The sequence below is a fragment of the Montipora foliosa genome, chromosome 11 (assembly GCF_036669935.1).
Source record: "Montipora foliosa isolate CH-2021 chromosome 11, ASM3666993v2, whole genome shotgun sequence".
Taxonomy (NCBI): domain Eukaryota; kingdom Metazoa; phylum Cnidaria; class Anthozoa; order Scleractinia; family Acroporidae; genus Montipora; species Montipora foliosa.
The window spans coordinates 22,356,926-22,379,097 of record NC_090879.1 but is presented as its reverse complement, the minus strand read 5'-3'; the positions used below and the strand labels follow the sequence as shown (position 1 = coordinate 22,379,097).

At 39.1% G+C, this 22,172-nt stretch overlaps 3 protein-coding genes and 1 pseudogene across 3 annotated transcripts in view; 3 read left to right on the top strand and 1 right to left on the bottom strand.

Moving 5' to 3' along the window:
* The window catches only part of LOC137975442 (ATP-dependent DNA/RNA helicase DHX36-like), a 63,231-nt gene that overhangs the window by 23,451 nt on the left and 17,608 nt on the right, over nt 1-22,172 (top strand). The window contains exons 6-13 of the mRNA XM_068822563.1: nt 11,068-11,142; nt 12,707-12,802; nt 12,931-13,010; nt 13,493-13,567; nt 14,377-14,478; nt 14,783-14,847; nt 15,406-15,487; nt 16,038-16,208. Coding sequence (XP_068678664.1) covers nt 11,068-11,142; nt 12,707-12,802; nt 12,931-13,010; nt 13,493-13,567; nt 14,377-14,478; nt 14,783-14,847; nt 15,406-15,487; nt 16,038-16,208 — 746 coding nt within the window. The remainder of the gene's footprint in view (nt 1-11,067; nt 11,143-12,706; nt 12,803-12,930; nt 13,011-13,492; nt 13,568-14,376; nt 14,479-14,782; nt 14,848-15,405; nt 15,488-16,037; nt 16,209-22,172) is intronic.
* Nucleotides 2,370-5,697, bottom strand: LOC137975443 (uncharacterized). The gene is made up of 2 exons (XM_068822564.1): nt 4,475-5,697; nt 2,370-3,723 (listed from the first exon to the last, which is right to left on the bottom strand). The coding sequence occupies exons 1-2, from the start codon at nt 5,501-5,503 to the stop codon at nt 3,697-3,699; spliced, it is 1,056 nt and encodes a 351-aa protein (XP_068678665.1). The 5' UTR covers nt 5,504-5,697; the 3' UTR covers nt 2,370-3,696.
* LOC137975318 (uncharacterized) lies at nt 8,495-10,336 on the top strand (annotated as a pseudogene).
* LOC137975446 (cell division cycle-associated protein 7-like) lies at nt 19,740-21,129 on the top strand. The gene has a single exon (XM_068822566.1). It carries the CDS (start codon nt 19,943-19,945, stop codon nt 20,894-20,896), a length of 954 nt encoding a protein of 317 aa, XP_068678667.1. The 5' UTR covers nt 19,740-19,942; the 3' UTR covers nt 20,897-21,129.

The following is a 22,172-nucleotide window of genomic DNA, read 5'->3' as shown; positions in this document are numbered from 1 at the left end:
CGTAACGATTTGGAGCAGCCGGTGTATACGTGAAAAAAATGGGCTAATTCTTGGAGCAAATTTCAAAACTAGCCCAGATCACCTAAAATCGACACAAGGACACAAAATGCAGTAAAAGTAAGTTTATTTTATTTATTTTCGTCGCTGTGAACTAGGATTAGCCGCTTTTTTTCAGAGTTTCATGTTTCCCACAAAAACCCGATTTCTTTTGTTTCTCCTTGACTCTTAATTCCAGCCTAACCTGTTTTATTTTCCTTCAAAGCGAAAGTTGCATTGCTGGTGTTTGTCCTGTATTCCCCAAAATAGAATTGCGTGACAAAGCAACGCTTCCATTTTCGGTGAGGATCTCCGTACAAATTGTACTCGTACTTGTCAGACGTTGTTTGTGATTCACATACGTGACAGTATTGCGTTACGTTTTGAGCCATTTAAGAGAATGTATGAAACGGTTCGAAAATCGCTCTAAATTCAACTTGTAGTAAAGGATTTAAATAAAAGAAACTTACTTTAGTCTGCTCTTGTGTTATTTTGAAGTCTTGGTGGCAACTGAGGCGTTCTAAAGTCGTTCTAAAGTCGTTCTAAAGCCATTTTGACGATTTAAACTTTTCCAGGTTTGCTAAAATGAAGCAGAAATGGTCAGGCAGCGTTCGAAAAGGAGCGTTTTTCGGGCGGATAAGATAAACCTTGGGATCCGAGGCGAAGCAGCTAGAAAGAAGAATTATCGATGGCTACCGTGAGGCAATTTTGGCGAGTTCCGAGCATTTTAGTGGAATTTATGCAGCTTCGAGTTCGAACCGTCGGCCGACCAGGTCGCCAGCCTTTCGTTTCGCTTAAATGGAAAGCAAACCTGGAAAAGTTTAAATCGTCAAAATGGCTTTAGAACGACTTTAGAACGCCTCAGCTGCCACAAAGACTTCAAAATAACACAAGAGCGGACTAAAGTAAGTTTCTTTTATTTAAATCCTTTACTACAAGTTGAATTTAGAGGGATTTTCGAACCGTTTCATACATTCTCTTAAATGGCTCAAAACATAACGCAATACTGTCACGTATGTGAATCACAAACAACCTCTGGGCTGCCTGTGGAAACACCGAAAAAATAGGAAACACGACAGTTTTGTGGATACCAGGGGCCAGTTCCTGAAAGATGTAATAACTCTATTCCAGGGATAAATGTGCCTTATTCCGGCACATTTATCCCCGCAATAGAGTATTTACACCTTTCAGGAACCCGCCCCAGAGCGAAAGGACCCTTTCATACTTCTACCATCAGTCGTTGATCGAGAACCAGGTATGCCCACTGCTGTACGATCATGTTACTTACTACATTCTGCAAATTCTGGGCATGTGTAAATGTCAGAAATGGAAAATTCAAGTTTCTCTGGCGTGTTTACCGCGTTTTTGTGTACTTCATATGGTTAGAATGTCTTCTGGCGATTATGGGTTTAGATTTTGTTCTCCATGATTTTAAAAAGAACGATCGATATTCGCGTGGGAGAAATCATGAACAGCGTTTCAACTTGCCTGAATTTACTGTGCCCCTTCGTTTTCACAATCTATTATTTAAGCAGAGGACAGTTTGTTGAGCTCGTCGGAAACTGAGCAGAATTTAAACATGTTAGAGGGTGTCAATGGGGTTAACTGTTTAGTGTATAAAGACTGTTTTTGGCTGTTGTAACTGTATAAACAACAAAATATGAACTGACTAACGTGTAAAAGAAGATCGACTTTTTAGCGTATGCGGTACATAATCACCAAAGTCCCTTCTGGAGACTTTTGTACCCTCTATTTGTTTTGAATTTTCGTATCATGTTGCATGTCCTGTTGGAGATTGCATGACTTCCCGTATCTCATTTTGTGACATGCTCCAAGCCTGCGCTCTGCATGTGGGTTTAGTTACCAGTCCCAGGCTTCTCTCTACACTCACAAAAATCATAAAATCATATAAATTGACTGACTAATCTCCTTTTTTGCTGTTTACTGACTAAATCCATTTTTTTAACAGTTTATTGACTAAACAGCTTTTTTAAAGCTGTTTACTGACTAGAGCCATACCCCATTGATACCCTCATGTTACATTGTGGTATCCGCCTCTCTCTGGGGTCTTGTGATAGTTGCTTACCTTTGGAAGCAAAGTATAACCTGTATAGTAGGAGCATCTGTTGTTCCCACTTGGTGTCCCCTGTTTTCTTATTACAAGAGTACTCTTGCTAGTTTTCCTTTCTCTTGATCCATCTTAAAGAAAAAGATTGATTCCCTCAAACTTGTTTTTTTCTGGGTCTGCCTAATGTGCGAGCCAGCGAGCCATGCAAATTTTGCATTTAAGTCTAAGCACCCATTTCAAATAACACTGATAAACTGTTATTAAGTCTAAGCACCCATTTTAAAACGGCTAGCTTTCAATAACTGTGTGTCTCGCATGCTGACTCGCAGTCATGGCTCGCATGGCTCGCTTCTTGGCTCGCATCGCTCGCAGCCATGGCTCACATGGCTCGCCCCCTTGGCTACCCTACAGCAAAGGCTCATTTATTTTAACGTACACAGCTGGTGTGAGGAACAAGAACTAGGGGACTGGTCATTATTACAAGTGCAGAGGGGAGGCTGGTGGAAATGGAAAATGTGATGCTCAACTTTTTCAGCCCCCCCCCCCCCCCATCCTTTATCGACAACACAAACTTTAGTGACCCCTCCCCCCCCAATTAAAAACAATAATAATAAGCATCCACAAAAAGGTGACAAGTATTTTGGCAAACCAGTACCGCTGTGACTTCTGCCATAATTTAGAACAAAATGCAACATAATCTATCAAATGTTGAATGGAAATGCAAATAAAATATGGATTGTATTGTGTCACAAAAATCCCAGCATTTAAGTCTAAGCACCCATTTCAAATAGCACTGATAAACAGTTATTAAGTCTAAGCACCCATTTTAAAATGGTTAGCTTTCAATAACTGTGTGATTCGCATGCTGACTCGCAGTCATGGCTCGCATGAGTGCCCCCTCTGTATTGGTATTGAGTAGATGGAACTAGGAACTACTGAATTGAAAGCAATATCATTCACGTAAATGCTGCCTCAAAATTGCTGTGAATTAATAACAAAGATGTTATAGACATTACCCATCCTTTAAACAACGAAGGGCAGTACAGATGATCTTGCTTCATCATGTTTATCTGAAGCTTTGACTTAATCCATTTTATTTATTGTTACCACTCTTTTCATTAAATTGAAGAGGACTGTCCCAAATAATGTTATCAGAATTTTAGACAGCATTCCTTGGGAGTGTTTCACATAGCGGTAACATGCTGACTTACACTCCTCATACATGATGCTATTAACATAAGATTGGTTTATCAATAGTGTTAAGATTAACAGTTATAAGGATTGACTCATAAACCACAAATACATGGAACAATTTTATTATAACACTTATACACAGAGTAACTGGTAAATAATGCCACCTCATGTATTCAACATGAAATAAATATATACTCTATAATATGCAATATGATATATAACAGATTAATAGCCATAGCAAGGTTGTTGTGACATTAATACAAGTGTTCACTGTTCGGTGTAAAGCTTCCTTTTCTTTTCTTAGTGGAGTACACACTGCAGGTAACAAGATTCAGGAAGTGTCACTTCACTCTTCTCCCCAAATTCAACCTCATTCTTATCTGGGAATTATGTTAACGTCACAAAGTGTCCCCTAGACTCCAATACTAAAGTAAGAGCAAACAAATGCATTTAACCTCACAAAAAAAAAAAAAATTGGCGCTAACCCTTACTTTTACTTATTGTTGGAAATAGATAGCAAAAGCTTACATTTAAAGGGACACTTAAGCCAATTGTTGATTATGATCAGCTAAAGTATATAATTCAGACTATCATACTCCATTCAGTTTTATTCAATTGTGGTCAAAGGCGCAAGGAATTGTGGTTATATGCAAATGGAGGAATTTGTGATTTTAGAATTTGGATGACGTCACTGTGAAAACCATCTATTGTTTTCTTTCTTCTCTTGAGAGATCAAGGAAGGGGGGGGGGGGGGGGGGGCGTCCATGTTATTTACCGACCCTGCTCAACACCTATTAAAATCTCCCTTCATTTCCATACACGAACCGTTGTTAATTTACCACAAGCATGATTGAACACCTCCCTTCCTCTTGGCAGCATTTCTACCATTTAGGTAAACTACTAGGTTAATCATAATCCAGGCCTAATGTGAACACAGCTTTAGTTGGGCGTTCATCACCGTACAGCTGTGTATGCATTTCTGGATGTAAGTGTAAATTGTTGGCAGGAGAGGCTGTAAATGGCCACTTACTTTAGGCGAGGTATGACAAAGGCCACAGATGACACCACAACTGTGATGATTGTCATAAGTATCTTCATGGCCAACTCAACAGTGATTCTAATTCCCAGAATTTTAAGACCCATATCTTTCTCACACCATGACATATACTGGAATACCTGCATATCCTCTGAGGGAAGATCAGTTGATGTGGGAGTAATTTGTGCTTGACACCTCTTGCAAGCTTGTACGACTATGCGGTGGGAGGCAGCTGCAACAACAGCTGGAGGGTAGAGTTTGACAATAATACTAATTAAATCGTAAATGACTGTTCCAATAAACTGCCATAAAGGATAATCTTGGCCAAAGGCGGAATTGAAATAAGCAAAACTGAAAATGATCACATCAAAAGCATGGTATGCCAGAGCTAACGAGATTATAACACCAAAATCTTTTTGAGTTCTTTCCAGAGTGGAAAGTATAATGGAGTGTCTGTAAAGAATATAGCTTGATGTGCATGCCATGGACTTCATTTCCTCTACAACAGCATCAATTTGTAGGCTGTGAGCATGACAAACAAATCCATAGATACTTAGCCACGTTGCCCACCAACCTGCGATGAAAACAATCACTGCTATGTAAAATATGTAATGCCAAGTTTTCGAAAAGAAAGGAAGCCAGTGGACAATTTGAAATGCAGTACAGAGACTCCACAGACAAAGCGACATAAAAGTGTATCCTTTTGCAACTCGGCTCAGCTTTTTGTGCCATACTTGTGAAACGTTCTGCACGCTGAAAACGAGCTCAACAAACTGGCCTCTGTTTAAATAATAAACAGAGAAGATGAACGGACACAGGAACACCAGACAAGTACAGCAACTGTTCATAATTTCTCTGAAATGAATCTTGGTCTTGTCAAAACCGTAGTGTACAAAGTCCAAACACATAATTGCTGTCAGACATGCAAACCAAACGATGAAGATGAAAATTCGATAGACACGCCAGGCGAATTCGAATTTTCCGTCACTCGGTTTCCACATGCCCAGAATTTGTAGGATGTAGTAACAAGGTCGTATTGCATACGCTGAACGGGGTCCTCGATGAACATCAAGAGAAGGCTGCAATCTTTCATTGTAAGAGCTATCGATTAAAGATTCTATTTCTCTCATATTTCTTGAGTTTTCGTTTGTGTCTCTCCAATAGGCCATTTCCAAGGTGCTGTTTGCGTTTGTTTGGAAATTAGTCTTGGTGAAAGGAAGGGAACTTTAAGTGTCTGTTTGTGTGTCTTGGTGCTCAATTATTGTAATGGAAATGAGTTTGATTTGTATAAGAGTACGCAACTCATTTCCTTGTTGTGCCCCAGGACATGCAGCAACTCGGAAATGGAGTATTGTTGTCCGATTCCGGTATTTACAATAGGTCTTCTTACATGAAAACGAGTCCCCTCCCCTACTGTCCCTAGGTTTTCTCCGAACGTTTCAAGACCTTTCAAGTTTCCACTCTCGATTCTTTTATTTCTCCTTTGCGGCAAATATCGTGAAAATTCAGCCTGATTGCAGGTCATCTTTTTTTTTTTTTACCTTTGAAAGTGGATGTTTGTCACGCATTCCCCAAACTAGGAATGCGTGAAGAGCAACGCTTCTCTTCTGAGTGAAAATTAACAATGTCTTAAAAAAGCAAAAGCTAAAGAAAAGCAAGAAAAAATAAATGAAACATGGCAGTGGTGGTTGGAGAGTTTGGTGGGACCGATCTCCTGCCCCAGGTGAACGCCAAGCACCACAGGCCACCCAAACTTATAATATGTTTAGTCAACGTAACGATTTGGAGCAGCCGGTGAATACGTGAAAAAAATGGGCGAATTCTTGGAGTAAATTTCAAAACTAGCCCAGAACACCTAAAATCGACACAAGGACACAAAATGCAGCAAAAGTAAGTTTATTTTATGTATTTTCGTCGCTGTAAACTAGGATTAGCCGATTTTTTTCAGAGTTTCATGTTTCCCGCAAAAACCCGATTTCTTTTGTTTCTCCTTGACTCTTAATTCCAGCCTAACCTGTTTTATTTTCCTTCAAAGCGAAAGTTGCATTGCTGGTGTTTGTCCTGTATTCCCCGAAATAGAATTGCGTGACAAAGCAACGCTTCCCTTTTTCGGTGAGGATCTCCGTACAAAAATTGTACTCGTAGTTGTCAGAAAAGGCGGCCCAGACGTTGTTTGTGATTCATATAGGTGACAGTATTGCGTTACGTTTTGAGCCATTTAAGAGAATGTATGAAACGGTTCGAAAATCGCTCTAAATTCAACTTGTAGTAAAGGATTTAAATAAAAGAAACTTACTTTAGTCTGCTCTTGTGTTATTTTGAAGTTTTTGTGGCAGCTGAGGCGTTCTAAAGTCGTTCTAAAGCCATTTTGACGATTTAAACTTTTCCAGGTTTGCTTTCCATTAAAGTGAAAAATGAAGCAGAAATGGGCAGCCAGCGTTCGAAAAGGAGCGTTTTTCGGGCGGATAAGATAAACCTTGGGATCCGAGGCGAAGCAGCTAGAAAGAAGAATTATCGATGGCTGCCGTGAGGCAATTTTGGCGAGCTCCGAGCATTTTAGTGGAATTTATGGAGCTTCGAGTTCGAACCGTCTGCCGACCAGGTCGCCAGCCTTTCGTATCACTTTAAGGGCAAGCAAACCTGGAAAAGTTTAAATCGTCAAAATGGCTTTAGAACGACTTTAGAACGCCTCAGCTGCCGCAAAGACTTCAAAATAACACAAGAGCGGACTAAAGTAAGTTTCTTTTATTTAAATCCTTTACTACAAGTTGAATTTAGAGGGATTTTCGAACCGTTTCATACATTCTCTTAAATGGCTCAAAACGTAACGCAATACTGTCACGTATGTGAATCACAAACAACCTCTGGGCTGCCTGTGGAAACACGACAGTTTTGTGGATACCAGGCTCGCCAGTTCCTGAAAGATGTAATAACTCTATTCCAGGGATAAATGTGCCTTATTCCGGCACATTTATCCCCGCAATAGAGTATTTACACCTTTCAGGAACTGGCCCCTGGTATCCACAAAACTGTCGTGTCTTTCCCAGAGCGAAAAGGACCCTTTCATACTTCTACCATCAGTCGTTGATCGAGAACCAGGTATGCCCACTGCTGTACGATCATGTTACTTACTACATTCTGCAAATTCTGGGCATGTGTAAATGTCAGAAATGGAAAATTCAAGTTTCTCTGGCGTGTTTACCGCGTTTTTGTGTACTTCATATGGTTAGAATGTCTTCTGGCGATTATGGGTTTAGATTTTGTTCTCCATGATTTTAAAAAGAACGATCGATATTCGCGTGGGAGAAATCATGAACAGCGTTTCAACTTGCCTGAATTTACTGTGCCCCTTCGTTTTCACAATCTATTATTTAAGCAGAGGACAGTTTGTTGAGCTCGTCGGAAACTGAGCAGAATTTAAACATGTTAGAGGGTGTCAATGGGGTTAACTGTTTAGTGTATAAAGACTGTTTTTGGCTGTTGTAACCGGATAAACAACAAAATATGAACTGACTAACGTATAAAAGAAGATCGACTTTTTAGCGTATGCGGTACATAATCACCAAAGTCCCTTCTGGAGACTTTTGTACCCTCTATTTGTTTTGAATTTTCGTATCATGTTGCATGCCTTGTTGGAGATTGCATGACTTCCCTTATCTCATTTTGTGACATGCTCCAAGCCTGCGCTCTGCATGTGGGTTTAGTTACCAGTCCCAGGCTTCTCTCTACACTCATAAAAATCATAAAATCATATAAATTGACTGACTAATCTCCCTTTTTGCTGTTTACTGACTAAATCCATTTTTTTAACAGTTTATTGACTAAACAGCTTTTTTTAAGCTGTTTACTGACTAGAGCCATTCCCCATTGATACCCTCATGTTACATTGTGGTATCCGCCTCTCTCTGGGGTCTTGCTGCTGCAGGACCGTGTCTGACATTTGCAGACTGCCTACAAAGAGCACTGATAAACATTATTTAAGTCTAAGCACCCATTTCAAATAGCGCTGATAAACATTTAAGTCTAAGAAGCCATCTTTGATTGCAGATGCTGTCACGGAGGCCATGTTGGTGGAACAAATAGCGAAAAAATCTTTTGGGAATTTGACTCTATTATTTTGCAAAATTTGAGCCACATTTTTCTATTGTTTTGGCACCAACATGGCATGTGAGTGCAATCAAAGAATTTTTTAGCACCAAAGGTGCTCACATGAGCTCCAGCCTGTAGTGGAATCTGGGGGTATCCCCCCCTACCCCCAAGGAGTTTGGAAATTTTGCAAATTTTGTTTCTCTCAAGTGGCATTTCCTGCATTTTGACATCATTTTTGTGGTATTCTGGAAGGTCTTTGTTCTTACCAATGCTTGTCCACTATTTTTGGAGCTGCTAAATGGAGTGAGACTGCTGGCCCTATGAATCTGTTCATCATGTGGTGTTTAATGGAGAGACTGGGTGAGACATCATAGGATAAGAAAGCTAGTGTAATATGTAACCTTTTTTTACTCAAATTGCAAGAAAATACTTAAGATAAGCAATTTCTTTCCTTGTGTTCAGAATTTAACGATAAATGGGGAGAATCTGATAAAAAATTGGGCGAGCGGGGGGCAACATATAAAATCGGGAGACTCCTGATCAAATTGGGAGGGTTGGAATATCTGCATGTTTACAGCCTTCAAATTGATACTGTTGTCAAAGAAATGAAGTCCAGCGACTGCAGGCCAATACATATCCTTCAAAAGCACTCGAAGTTTAAATCTATCTTGAAAGAACACAGAAGGATTTCAAGATGATTATATTTCACTTGCTTTGGCCTATCACATTGCAGACTTGATTGTTTTTAGCTTTGTATACTTCAGCTCGTCATTTGGTGCTACCTATCAGTTATGGTATTATGTTAGTGGTGTAATTTTTGATCTTGTAAGCATATTGTTGTTGAGCTGTTTCTTCCCACTAGTGTCGCAGCTGGTGTGCATTGCCTAGTCATTCAGGACCCATGTCAAAATGGTCCCAGCTACACAAGGCACCCATGTCAACAGATCTAGGAACTGAAGATATACGGCTCTTTCACTACATTGCTTGGTGTGAAACAGAAATGGGTCTGAAGATTTTAGGCATTCGCATCACTGTAGAGCTGGCAATGAAGATATTCATGACCATTGTTACACCCACTACATCATTTGTGGCTTTTGTTGTACCTCGTCTAAAATAACAGGGAAGATATCTGTTTACAAATATTGCTTTTGTTATTCAAATGTGCCAACCACAGAAACAAAAGACCCTTTTGTTTCGACAGCCAATGAGGCTCTGGTTGGCACAGTAATGGCAATAGGTGACGTCAAGGATATCTTCTCTATTCAGGCATGTGGCAGTATTTAAGACGGTCAATTTTTGTATCAGCCAGGGCAAAGTATAAAGACAAAATAATATAAAGATTTAGGCATTTTTGTTCTGTGCAGCCTTGTGAAAGAAACTGGTGCCTTTCCCAGTGAAATCAGATCAATAAACCCTCAGATAGAGTTCAAAGATGTGATAGTTGCTTACCTTTGGAAGCAAAGTATAACCTGTATAGTAGGAGCATCTGTTGTTCCCACTTGGTGTCCATTGTTTTCTTAGTACAAGAGTACTCTTGCTAGTTTTCCTTTCTCTTGATCCATCTTAAAGAAAAATATTGATTCCCTCAAACTTGTTTTTTTCTGGGTCTGCCTAGTGTGCGAGCCAGCGAGCCATGCAAGCCATGCAAATTTCGCATTTAAGTCTAAGCACCCATTTCAAATAGCGCTGATAAACAGTTATTAAGTCTAAGCACCCATTTTAAAATTTTAGCTTTCAATAACTGTGTGACTCACATGTGTCACGTGTGACTCACATGCTGAGTCACAGCCATGACTCGCATGGCTCCCAGCCATGACTCGCATGGCTCCCAGCCATGACTCGCATGGCTCCCAGCCATGACTCGCATGGCTCACAGCCATGACTCGCATGGCTCGCAGCCATGACTCGCATGGCTCACAGCCATGACTCGCATGGCTCGCAGGCATGACTCGCATGGCTCGCAGCCATGACTCGCATGGCTCACAGCCATGACTCGCATGGCTCGCAGGCATGGCTTGCATGGCTTGCAGCCATGACTCGCATGACTCGCATGGCTCGCTGGCTCGCACATTAGTAAAACTCTTTTTTTCTCATCTTCTTCATGACTGATCCTACCTTTTTTTGCATGCAGTGTTATCTTCAACATTCCTTACCAATACTAAATCTGGTGACTGTATGCTGATATATATGCAATAACTGAAAAGTTAAACACTTAAAGGAAACAGACAAAGTTCCATGTTGTTTTCTTCAAACTCCCGAGGGATTGAAATGGTCTGACCTTAGACAGAGTGAAATCTTTAAGTGCAGCCGTTGGGATGGAAAAACGTGCTGAAAAGGGAAAACATATTTGCATCTGGGTTGATCTCTTGTGATTTTGTGATAAAATTAATTTATTTGGAGCCAGACTGTGCATGGACAGTGACACTAAAATAGTGGAAATACAAATCACTTGATGAGAATTTTTAAAGAAGGACATCAAGAGGTCTCCTTTGCACTGTTCCTTGTTTTTGTATTCAACCTTCAAAAATTATTTATCAGCATAATTTAGAGTTGTTTCACCAAATGATAAAGGAACATGCAATTTATTAAAATGTTTTTTTGTCAGGAGCCAATCAAATAAATGTTGTGTATTTCATTTTTTTAGGAATTACTTCAACTCATCAACTCTGAGCAGGTGTTAGTCATTAGTGGAGAAACAGGCTGTGGAAAAACAACTCAGGTCTCTGTTATGTCTAAATGTGATATTGTCTCCCCCTCAAACAGTTACCGGTATCATGTGAAATACATTGAAAATTGAAATCAAACATCTACATTTTAAAACCAGATTGCCATGAAATTGTTATTATTAAGTCATTCTATCACCTTTAATACACCACATAACCTTAACCACCAGGCAGGTAAATTTTTTTCAAGTCATTATTCTTTACATGAGGCTGGTTGTGTAGCTCAAACTGGGAGCCCAAGTGGTTTGATGTTGTCTGTAATGTTACATACCTCCCTCAAATACTGTAAAGCAAACAACACCACTGAGACAATAAGAACTACTGGTATAAAGCTTGCCAATATGAAAATGCATCAACCAAAAGGAAGTGTATTTAAGGTAGATTATTTAACCTCAGGGGGGGTCAGACAGGAGGACAAACCATGGAAGCACAAGACTTGAACAAAATGTGAAAGTTCCAAAGCTGAGCTGAATACATTACCACGGTCTAACCTATATATATACAAAAGACTATCTTAATGCCCCAGATACATGTGCATTTCATTCCAACAGGAGAATAATATATTATTAACATTCATTCTCACTGCTACTACTATTTAGTTCCACTGAATGTAAACACATAGTTTGTAACTTGAAAGTTATGTTAAGTGGCAACATTATGGGAAAGGAAAGGAAAGGAACTTCATTTTAAGTGTCTAGTTGTTCTAGCGCTGGAGCACTAATTGGAGACACTGTAAACTGAATTAACAATTAACGCAAATCAAGTCAAATAAAATAACATGTAACATGTAAAATGATAAAAGTATATTTCTTTCAATTGGCTAATTCTTGTTCTTGCATGTTGATGAAATTTCATCCAATTTCACATTTGCTTTATACTTGGGAAGATGGGAGCCAGAGGTTTTTTTCTGTGTCAATTCCCGAGTGACCCAGGTTCAGTTCTGCAGATCTAAAACACAAGTCACATTCCACAGGTCACTTGTTGCAGGTCATTGTTTCGCCTTTTTGAAAGTAAGGGTCTAAAAATAGACTTGGGAAGATAATTCTTAGTGCTCTAATTACTAAATAGCCTACAAATATTCAAAATTTAGAAAGGTGGGAGCAGTGCTGTCAAGTTTTGAGATATCACCATTTACTTCACATACAGAGTACCACACATGATATCAGGAATACTGACAGAGGGTTTTAGTTATGCACAATCACATTAATGTAGTTTTTATCTGAAGCGAATCACCTTTAATTGACATTCCAGTCATTCTTTAATTTGTACATTTGCATGGTTATCACTCCTGAATCACTTATGTCTTACACACCTATGATAGAATTATGGTAACATAAACAGTTGCTTGCGATATCAGAGCATACATCTTACTTAAATTTGTTAAGTGATCAATCAAATTATTGACACTAGTTCACACTCCGGCAGTTGGTCCTGTTAGGAATTGAATGTGCATCCTTGTGACCATTGTCTACTTTGTTTACTTTGCCCTTCCATTGTGCTACAGGAGAAGTATGGAGTCTGTATTTCTCAAATAAAGTTTTTCTACCTTTCATCAAACAGGTTGCTCAGTTTATTTTGGATGATGCAATTGGGCAAGGCCGTGGATCATCTTGTCGAGTTATCTGCACACAACCTAGAAGAATAAGTGCAATTTCAGTAAGTATATTCTTGTGTAGTTTATTTCATCAATAATATTATTGATAATATTATATTAATAAGTTCACTTTAGTAATTCTTGCTCACAGAAAGATTTATTGACTTTCTATCATTGTCTAAATCATTAGGTCGCAGAGAGAGTTGCTGCTGAGCGAGATGAAAGCTGTGGTGGAAACAGCAGTGTTGGCTTTCAGATTAGATTAGAAAGGTTTGTACTTACTAGAAATTGAAGGAGCCATGCATTGCCCTTTAACCCTTTCACCCCTGAGGGGCTCCCCATTGACGAGTAAAATCGTCTGGCGTTAGACAGAGTAAAATCTATAAGTGTTACTCTTAGGAGGGAAAGGGTTTTAATCATATTCTGAAGCACTTAGGTAAAAGCTATTTGAAAATTTGTTGTAAAACCTGTTTATGTTTCATCAAAAAAAGAATGCTAATTCTCTCAATGTAGGCCTTTATTCTGTCCAGTAACACAGCTGGTAACACTGAGATGGGAACGAAAGTTGTTTTTATTCATCTGTTGATGTTTAAAACAATCGCCCCATTCAGGTTCTTAATTAACTCTTTTCTGTAGGTTCTTGTTCACAAGTAGCTTTTATAATTGTTTTTCACCTGTGTTGTCATGAGTTTAGTTTTCTAGTTAAGCCATGAGTGGTTGAACTTATTTACGCATAACTTGTTCATTTGTAGCAAGTTGCCGCGAGAACAAGCATCAATTTTGTACTGTACAACGGGCATCCTGCTTAGATGGCTTGTCTCTGATCCGTGAGTAATATAATGAAAACTTCATTACATGTATCTGTTGAACCCTTTGTTAGCTTATAGCTTCAGAAGGCAGTATGTAGCAAAACATTACAAGCCAGTTTTTTATCCCACCAATGCACTTCTTGTACTTTTGTCAGAAGCTCTGGCTATGTTGAGATTGGGCAAGAGTGTCTTTAGCAGTAAGGTCTGAAAAGTAGAAGAAAGCAACTTATAATAATTTAAGAATGACTTTGTTAAGTCTGTATGTTGCTCCTAATGTTAGCAGAAAAATCTCTTTCCCCTTAGTTAATTAATAACAGCTACGGTCAAGTACAAGGGGAGCACTTTAGGTGATAAGTAATCTGTGGAAATCCATGATTCCAAGTGTTAGCCCTTGTTCGGAGTGACAGGTCCACATATTTCACAAAGAGGAAGAGTCCTAACTAGGATCGGAATTGAGACCATGAAACCTCCTCTTTTATTATGGCTTTTGTAGATAATTTTTAAGAGATGCACAGCATGATGCTGTTTAAAAGGCAGTCTTCACCTTATTTATCATAATATTTTAATGTCTTGTTTCTATTCTTTAACCCATTGACGAGTAAAATCGTCTGGTGTTAGACAGAGTAAAATATCAAGTCTGGCCAGGTTAGGCATCAAAGGGTTAATTACTGGAAGGAAACCTATAAACAATTGGTTTATAGGTTTATAGCAAGGCAATTGAATTAGTCTGAGTGTGAATGCAACACTATGCAGTACACTGATTACATTCATCACTGTAAATCTGATTTTTATGAAGTACTCATTTTATTCTCATCTTTTTCTTCAAGATTTCTTTTGGGAACTAGTCACATCATTCTCGATGAGATTCATGAAAGAGATGTTTTATCGGATTTTCTGCTTATCATTGTCAGAGATCTTTTGCCAAAAAGGTAAGAATTTTAAATACAACCATATTATGGCTTCAAAGAAACTTTTTTTAATCCTGACATGGTAGAATTTTTCCCCCCAATACTATGACCCTATCTAATCATGAAGAACAATAATGAAAGAATTTTTTTTTATCCAGCCATTTCTGCACCATAACAACTGGGGAATGACAAATTATAATAAATAAATGTTATGCTTGCTGCTATTAATGCATTAATGGTATTGCCCTGTCCATGGCCAAAATATTTTCATTGATAATGTGCTTTCTAGGCATAGGCAGACTAAATTTGTTTCTTTGCATTTTAGGCCGGATTTGAAACTTATTCTGATGAGTGCCACTTTGAATTCAGAGATGTTCTCATCTTACTTTGGTATAATATATTAATCTTGCTTGATGTTCTTTTAAGTCCCCAAACTTTTCCAGGAAATAAAAGTTATTACATTAAATGTAATAAACAAAAATTTTTATTTTAGCCAGAGAATTGTCCAGTCCCTGATGCCTAATGAACACCCAAGGTTCACAATGAAGACATATTAGTGCTTCTTTCCTTCCCCACTTTATCTTCAACCAATTATGTCTGCTTTGTAGTGTTCCAGTTTCTTATTTGTTTGCACTGAAAATCAATCGAAATCTCACAAGTTTCTGACTCAAGCACTTCAAGGTGGATTTATGGTTGTACCACTCCCTCTCTAGTCTCTTTGCAGCATGATCTTTCAGGATGTCACACAATTGCATGACATCCCTAAAGACGGCTGTGAAGTAGACTACTTCCTCCCAAGATCCAAACCCATTCATAATGATTATCATTAATATTATTATCATTAAATGTGACCCAAAATCTATGCACATTGAGTAGAATTCTTGTTATTGCTATTGCTATAGTTATTGTTCAATTTGGATTTTTGGATTTGGTATGTTTCCTCTCAAGGGAATTGCAAAATGGCTCATATTCCTGGCTTTACCTATCCTGTGCAAGAATTTTATCTTGAAGAAATCATTGAAAAAACAGGGTAAGGAACACATGAGAACATAGAATTCTGTTTACGTGTCGTTTGGAGATAAGTTATAATATTGTTAAGATAATAATAACTCAAGTGAAGCTATGATCTTCGCAGTTATGAACGCAATTTTTACAATTGCATAGAGAAGCCTGAAAAATTCAGAACTTCAACGGGGTTTGAACCCGTGACCTCGCAATTCCGGTCACGGTTTCAAACCCCGTTGAAGTCCTGAATTTTTCAGGCTTCTCTACGCAATTGTAAAAATTGCGTTCATAACTGCGAAGATTATAGCTTCACTTGATTTCGTATCTGCAGTTCATATATGATTCATTTCATATACCATTTCATCATAATAATATCCGTTCTAAATTCTCAAAGGTGATGCAGACGTTGGCAGTTTACAAAACCAAATCACACGAAATTAATGTAGAACAAAAATTGAATGTCCTTTCTTTTTTTTGGGGGGGGGGGGGGGGGGGTGAGAGGTTTGTCGTCTCAGCAGTGCACCAAGCCTGCCCCGAATGGATTACGGCAAAGATGTTCTCTTCTTTTATCCTAGTTATCATGTTGATCAAGACAGAAAGCTCGGGATACGAAGACATCAACCAAAATGGAAACAGTATAGAGACAGAGGGACAAAATGCTTTGTGAAAGATGGGGGCAATGCAGAGAGCCAAGAGGACGATAAGGAGATGATGTGGAAAAACTATTTGGATACCATCCGACATAAGTAAGGAGTGAAGTTATAGTTATCTTTAAAGAAATAATTTTAGTTTTCCAAAGTTTGTCAATAAAATATCTAAATTACTGATTACAAAATTGCTATTTCATTGACAATATTATTAATATTAAGAGTGCCTTGTTACTCGGGATACCTGTGAGGTATAGGGTGTCTAGAAAACTAAGACCTAAGACCTAAGACGCAAGACCAAAACTAAGACCTAGAAAACTAATACCTAGTTTCTAGGGGGAGTTTCTAGGTCTTAGTTTTCTAGACACCCAAAATCTGGGTCTTAGTTTTCTAGGTCATAGTTTTCTAGGTCTTAGGTCTTAGGTCATAGTTTTCTAGACACCCGTGAGGTATACCGAGTTATGAAATGGGTAGATATCGGGAAGTGCAGAAAAATGCACAATAGAATTGCGTGCAAGGATTTCAATTGGCCAAATCCAAGCATTACGTTATTTGGGACAATACAAGACACCTCCCTCTACTGACGTTGATGTATTTTTCGCGATTGCGGCAAATCTGTTCAAGTTTATAAACTGGTGATATATTGTGTACATAATTGTGTATGGTCTGTATGGCGAATCGCTTTTTGCCTGGGACATCGGCTCGAAAGACCTCGAAATTCACACTGAAAGATGATGAGCATCAGTTTCGAAACGAGTCGGTCCGCGATAGTCAGAGAAAAATACCAAGAAAACTCAAATGTGCATATGAACAGGGAAGTACAAATGACAGCAATGACTAGCTCCGTGAGCAGGCAAGATGAACCAAATCGGGCGCTGTGATTGGCTACCCGAGCGTGCAAAATGCAACAAGCCACCCTGCCAGCAGAGCCTTTCTTTTGCTTGCTCGATTTTGGCGTTCTCGAGAAAGGCTCTGCATGAATCGAGTAAGATCTTTATTGAATATCGCTGCATATTGCCAGGATACAGTCTCGAACCCAAGCCTAATATGCCAGATCTCGCCGCCATCTTGGTTTTTCATGGTACAGCGGGCTCAATTATAACCATCGGTTTTGTCACTAGAAAGAACGCTCGCACTGGAAAAACCGGTTTGACGAGAGAAAATAAGATTGACTAGTCCAGGAGTTCGAGCTGCGGCGGCTTCAAAGAGTTGTCGCGATTCGGGCAGAGCCTCATTTTCTCCTCCTCAGTAAAGAAAATGACAAAAAAAAGGAGGCTCTGCTCGCAGGGTGGCAACAAGCTTGCACGCTCGGGATTTCTCGCTTAGTCCCGCAAGATCAAAGATCATTTTTTGGTGTTTTATCCCATATAATAAATCCTTTATTGACGAAGCTTCTTTGGTCAAGATGGCTGGACATTGGCCTCGTTCTTTTTTTGCGTGTTTATGGAGCTCGCGTAAACACGCAAAAAAGGAACTTGGCCAATATCCAGCCATCTTGACCGAAGAAGTCAATAACCCATATAAACAAAACTTAATTTATCCACGGAATCCAAATTCACAACTAAGTGTTTTCCCAGGGAGCCGTCCGCTATAAATACTTATAATGATGTTTAAGTATAAAATGGACTTAAAGATTTCACTAACTACATTTCAATTAATTTCAATCTAGAAATGAATAAAAGTTATTTAAGGTAGTGGCCTCCTTAGCCTCGCGAGACAGATTATGCCATGCAACAGCGCCCCTGTATCGGAAGCTGTGTTTAAGGGCTTCGGTGTTTGGCCTTGGAATGAATAGATTATGTTTAGAAGTTCTCAGATTGTGGCTATGAATGGTGTTAGTATTGGCAAATTTTTCGGCTAAATACAAAGTCACTTGGGTGGTGTTGGTTTTAAACATGAAGGTCTTCAGTTGTTTATCACTTCTGTCTGCGAGGCTACAAAGACCAGTTGAGTTCCTGGAGTATCTGAGCAGATCGAACTTCCTAGCTAGCCCCAGTTATAATACGAGCAGCTCTAATGTGTAATTTCTCAAGTTTGTCACTTAAACCATTACCAGTACTTCCCAGACGAAATTGCAGTAGTCATTTGGGGCAGTGCCAGTGCTTTAATTATGAGAATTGATTGAGGATATGTTGATTTGAGTCTTCTAAGAGCTGCCAGTACTTTAGTAATCTTTTGAGTGACCTCAGAAATATGATGACCCCATGATAATGTTTCATCTACGTTTACACGTAAGCATTTATAGGTTTGAACTCTTTCTGTTGAATGGCCATCAAAAGAAATGTCAGGTTCACCAGGTATTAAAGATACGGCTTTGTGCCGAGTCCCAGTAAACAAACATTTGGTCTTTACTGCATTTAAACTTAATCGATTTGCATCGAGCTTCTGTTTTCGATGATGAAGGTTAGATGTTAGGGATTTAAACAAATTGTCAGGGCTTTTAGATGCTTAGGTTAGATTGATATCGTCAGCGTACATTCTCACGTCTGAAAAAAGATTGCAGTTTGGTAAGTCATTTATATATAATAAACTGAATAGTAGCGGTCCGAGGATTGAACCCTGTGGAACCCCGCACCGTATGTGACTGGTTTCAGATTTATAATTACCCATCGACTGTGATCTGTGTTCTATCAGACATAATTTTTAAAGAGATTTTGTAAAGCACACCTAAACCCATAAAACTGTAATTTCGATTAGCGGATCTCGTGATCAGTGGTATCAAATGCCCTTTTTTAAGATCGATGATTGTCAAGTCATTGTCAATATTTAAATACCAGTTGTCTTTCATGTCGATAAGGGCTGAGAGGGTCAAGTACAAGGGGCCTAAAACCGGATTGAAATTTAGATAGCAGATTTTTATCATCTAAGAATGTACATACCTCATTAAAGATTGCCTTTTCCAAAAGTTTTGCAATTAACAGATAGAACTGAAATAGGCTTATAGCTGCCTTGGTTAGTCTTGGTGGCAGCTTTGAAGTTTGGAGTTACTTTAGCACTATTCCATTCATTAGGGATAATTCCAGTGGTAATAACTGCATTGAAAATGTATAGAAAAGAAGGCGTACAGGAATTCGATCAAAGCCATCAGCCTTGTCTGCTGGAAGGTCGGCTGCAAGTTTGAATAAATCATCAAGGGTAATAAGTTTAAGTTCAAAGTTTGCTTCACATGGCTTGGTGAAGTCTTGAAAGTTCACTCCAGGAGGAGTTATCATGGACGCTAGGTTTGGGCCTATATTAGTGCAATTATTCAGAGCTCCCACGGATCGGTTATCTCATCATCGTCAATCATACGTTTTGTTACGTGGGTTGTCTTCTTCTTTCTTGAAAGTATCGTGTTGATTCCATTCCAAGTTGCCTTAACGTTAACCAAGATTAGTTGTAAAATAGGAATTACAGTATTTCTGTTGTAACAATAAATAATAATAATTAATTAATAAGATTTATATAGCGCCTTTTCCAGCGCTTTACAACAGTAAATAGTTTTGGTTTCACTTCTGATTGGTTGAAAAAGTGGCGCGAGAGCTTTGAACCAATCACTGAGTGAAGTAACGAAAAACCAAAGCAATTCCCTAATTACTTTCGACACTCGATTGAAAACCGCTCTAGCTATGAGCTTCAGTTCAAAGAAAATTGATGTTTTCAATAACCGTGTTTTGCAGCTTTCAGTTTTCATACTCGCCCCCAAGGAAACTTTCAATGCAATATTTCTCTCAAAACTTGTACTGTAAGAATCTCTGTGCCGTTAAGAGTATCCCGACTAAAGGTCAGTGAACACTGACTTCAGCGTGTTGAGAAAAAGTAAAATGTTCGTCAAGTTGTCACGTTTTTGACGAATGCGTGACGAATTAAAAGGCACCACATGGTCATTTTTCGCGCCATTTTACGCGTCGATTCATCGATCGTTCGCTCGCTCTCTTCGTCTTTGCTTGAATCCTCATCGAAACGTGGGAAAGATGCCGTTAATCGAAGATGAAAGCGAGTATGAGAAGCAGAGACGTTTAAGGATAGAAGAAAATAAGGCTATGATAGAGAATCTGTTCCCAAAAGATGCCCGACCAGCTTATGCCGTCGAGTCACCGAAGCAAAACAACAGGGCCAGCGTGAAGCGAAGGCGTTCGGAAACTATGATTTCCTTACCAAGGAGAAAACTTCCGAAACGAAAAGCTAAGTCTTCAGTCAGCAAGTACGATTCAGAAAACGATAGCGAGGAGGCGGAGGACGAAGAAGATGCAGATGATCTTTATTCACCACCGAATATGATAGTGAAATTATGGCCCTGGCAGCGCGTTGGCAAGGACGATAAAGATAATGAGTTATCAAATTGGCAAGGACTTCATCCAAGTTGGCAAGTTGACGATGACCCCATCTCCTCACCGAAACCCAGACGGCGTCTTCATGGACCATTTAAGCCACAGCCCAAGTTAATGGTAGAAATCACCGAGAAAGACCTAGTCCTCGTCGCAGATCGAGTAGCTGATAAGAGATACAACAAGAATGGGACAACATGTCACCAATGCAGGCAGAAAACCGATGATCTCAAGACAGTGTGCAGGAATGAGGAATGTCATGGAACCAGAGGGCAGTTCTGTGGACCATGCCTAAGAAATCGTTATGGTGAAGATGCTAGGAAGGCTTTGATGGATCCTTCATGGCACTGTCCACCTTGTCGAGGAATTTGTAATTGCAGCTTTTGCATGCCGAAGAGAGGTTTTAAATGTACTGGAATTTTGATTCATGTGGCAAAGGAACGTGGATACACCGATGTTAAATCTTTTTTGGGCGATTAATAATATTGTTCTTTAATGACCTAAATGCTTTTGCCTTTAATTTTCAATTATTGACTTCATCGCTGACTGTGCTAGACTTTTGGGGGTATTTTGAAATGACGAGCTTCTTGAAATGTAATTAAATTTTCATTGGAAGTGTTATTGTAATGTATATTTTTTTATGTAATCAAATTATCATTATTTTGGTGAGCATTAAACCAGTCAATTATATTTACAAGCTAATGGTGTCTTAACTTCATTATGAAATGGATGAGAAGGCTGAGATGAACATACCCGTGGCTCATTCAATTGACACATCTGGGGAAGACTTTGGATTGAGTCGAGGGAGATAGAAGCATGATAAGAATAATTCTTGTGTGCCAAAAGTAAAAGTCTCTGTTACGAGCCTGAAGGCCCATTAATGCCGGCACTCATCTCCGGTTTCCGTAGCATGAAGCAACTAGGAGTATTTATGCTCCCCCCTGGATGGGATGCTAGTCCATCGCAGGGTTACCCCCAACATTACGCCGGTACCCATTTATACACCTGGGTGGAGAGAAGCACCGTGAGAGTAAAGTGTCTTGCCCAAGAGTCGAGGGAGATAGAAGCATGATAAGAATAATTCTTGTGTGCCAAAAGTGAGCAGTGTCAATTATCAAGGTCCAAACACTTGGAATAAGTTGTATGCAAATTTTGTGATCTTTTCCTTGTAATTTTCATTATCCAAGATTGGTTAATTCCTTATGTAACATTCATGAAATGATAAATGAAATGAATCATATATTGAACTGTGGATATGTAATCAAGTGAAGCTATGATATCTCGCAGTTATGAATGCAATTTTAGAAATTACGTAGAGAAGCATGGAAAATTCAAAACTTCAACAGGGTTTGAACCCGTGACCTTGCGATACCAGTGTGATGCTCTAGCCAACTGAGCTATGAAGCCACTGATGTTGGGACCTGGTCATTTGTGGGTTCATAATAATGTACCCATGATGATTGAACTTCATTATGAAATGGATGAGAAGGCTGAGATGAACATACCCATGGCTCATTTAGCTGCAAGGATCATAGCTTCACTTGATTACAAGTCTGCAGATCAATATACGATTCATTTCATAAATCACTTCATTTGTTGATTCATTCATCACAGGAACATATGAACCCACAAATGACCAGCGCCCAACATCAGGGGCATCATAGCTAGTTGGTTAGAGCTTTGCACTGGTATTGCAAGGTCATGGGTTCAAACCCTGTTAAAGTCTGAATTTTTCAGGCTTCTCTACGCAATTGCT

What these genes read in the sequence shown, in the direction of transcription:
- LOC137975446 (XM_068822566.1), top strand. Translation starts at nt 19,943, where the DNA reads ATGCGTGACGAATTAAAAGGCACCACATGGTCATTTTTCGCGCCATTT.
- LOC137975443 (XM_068822564.1), bottom strand. Translation starts at nt 5,503, where the DNA reads ATGGCCTATTGGAGAGACACAAACGAAAACTCAAGAAATATGAGAGAA. An exon ending in TTCCCTCAGAGGATATGCAG is followed by an intron (nt 3,724 to 4,474) that starts GTATTCCAGTAT and finishes CTCTTACTTTAG; the next exon opens with TATTGGAGTCTAGGGGACAC.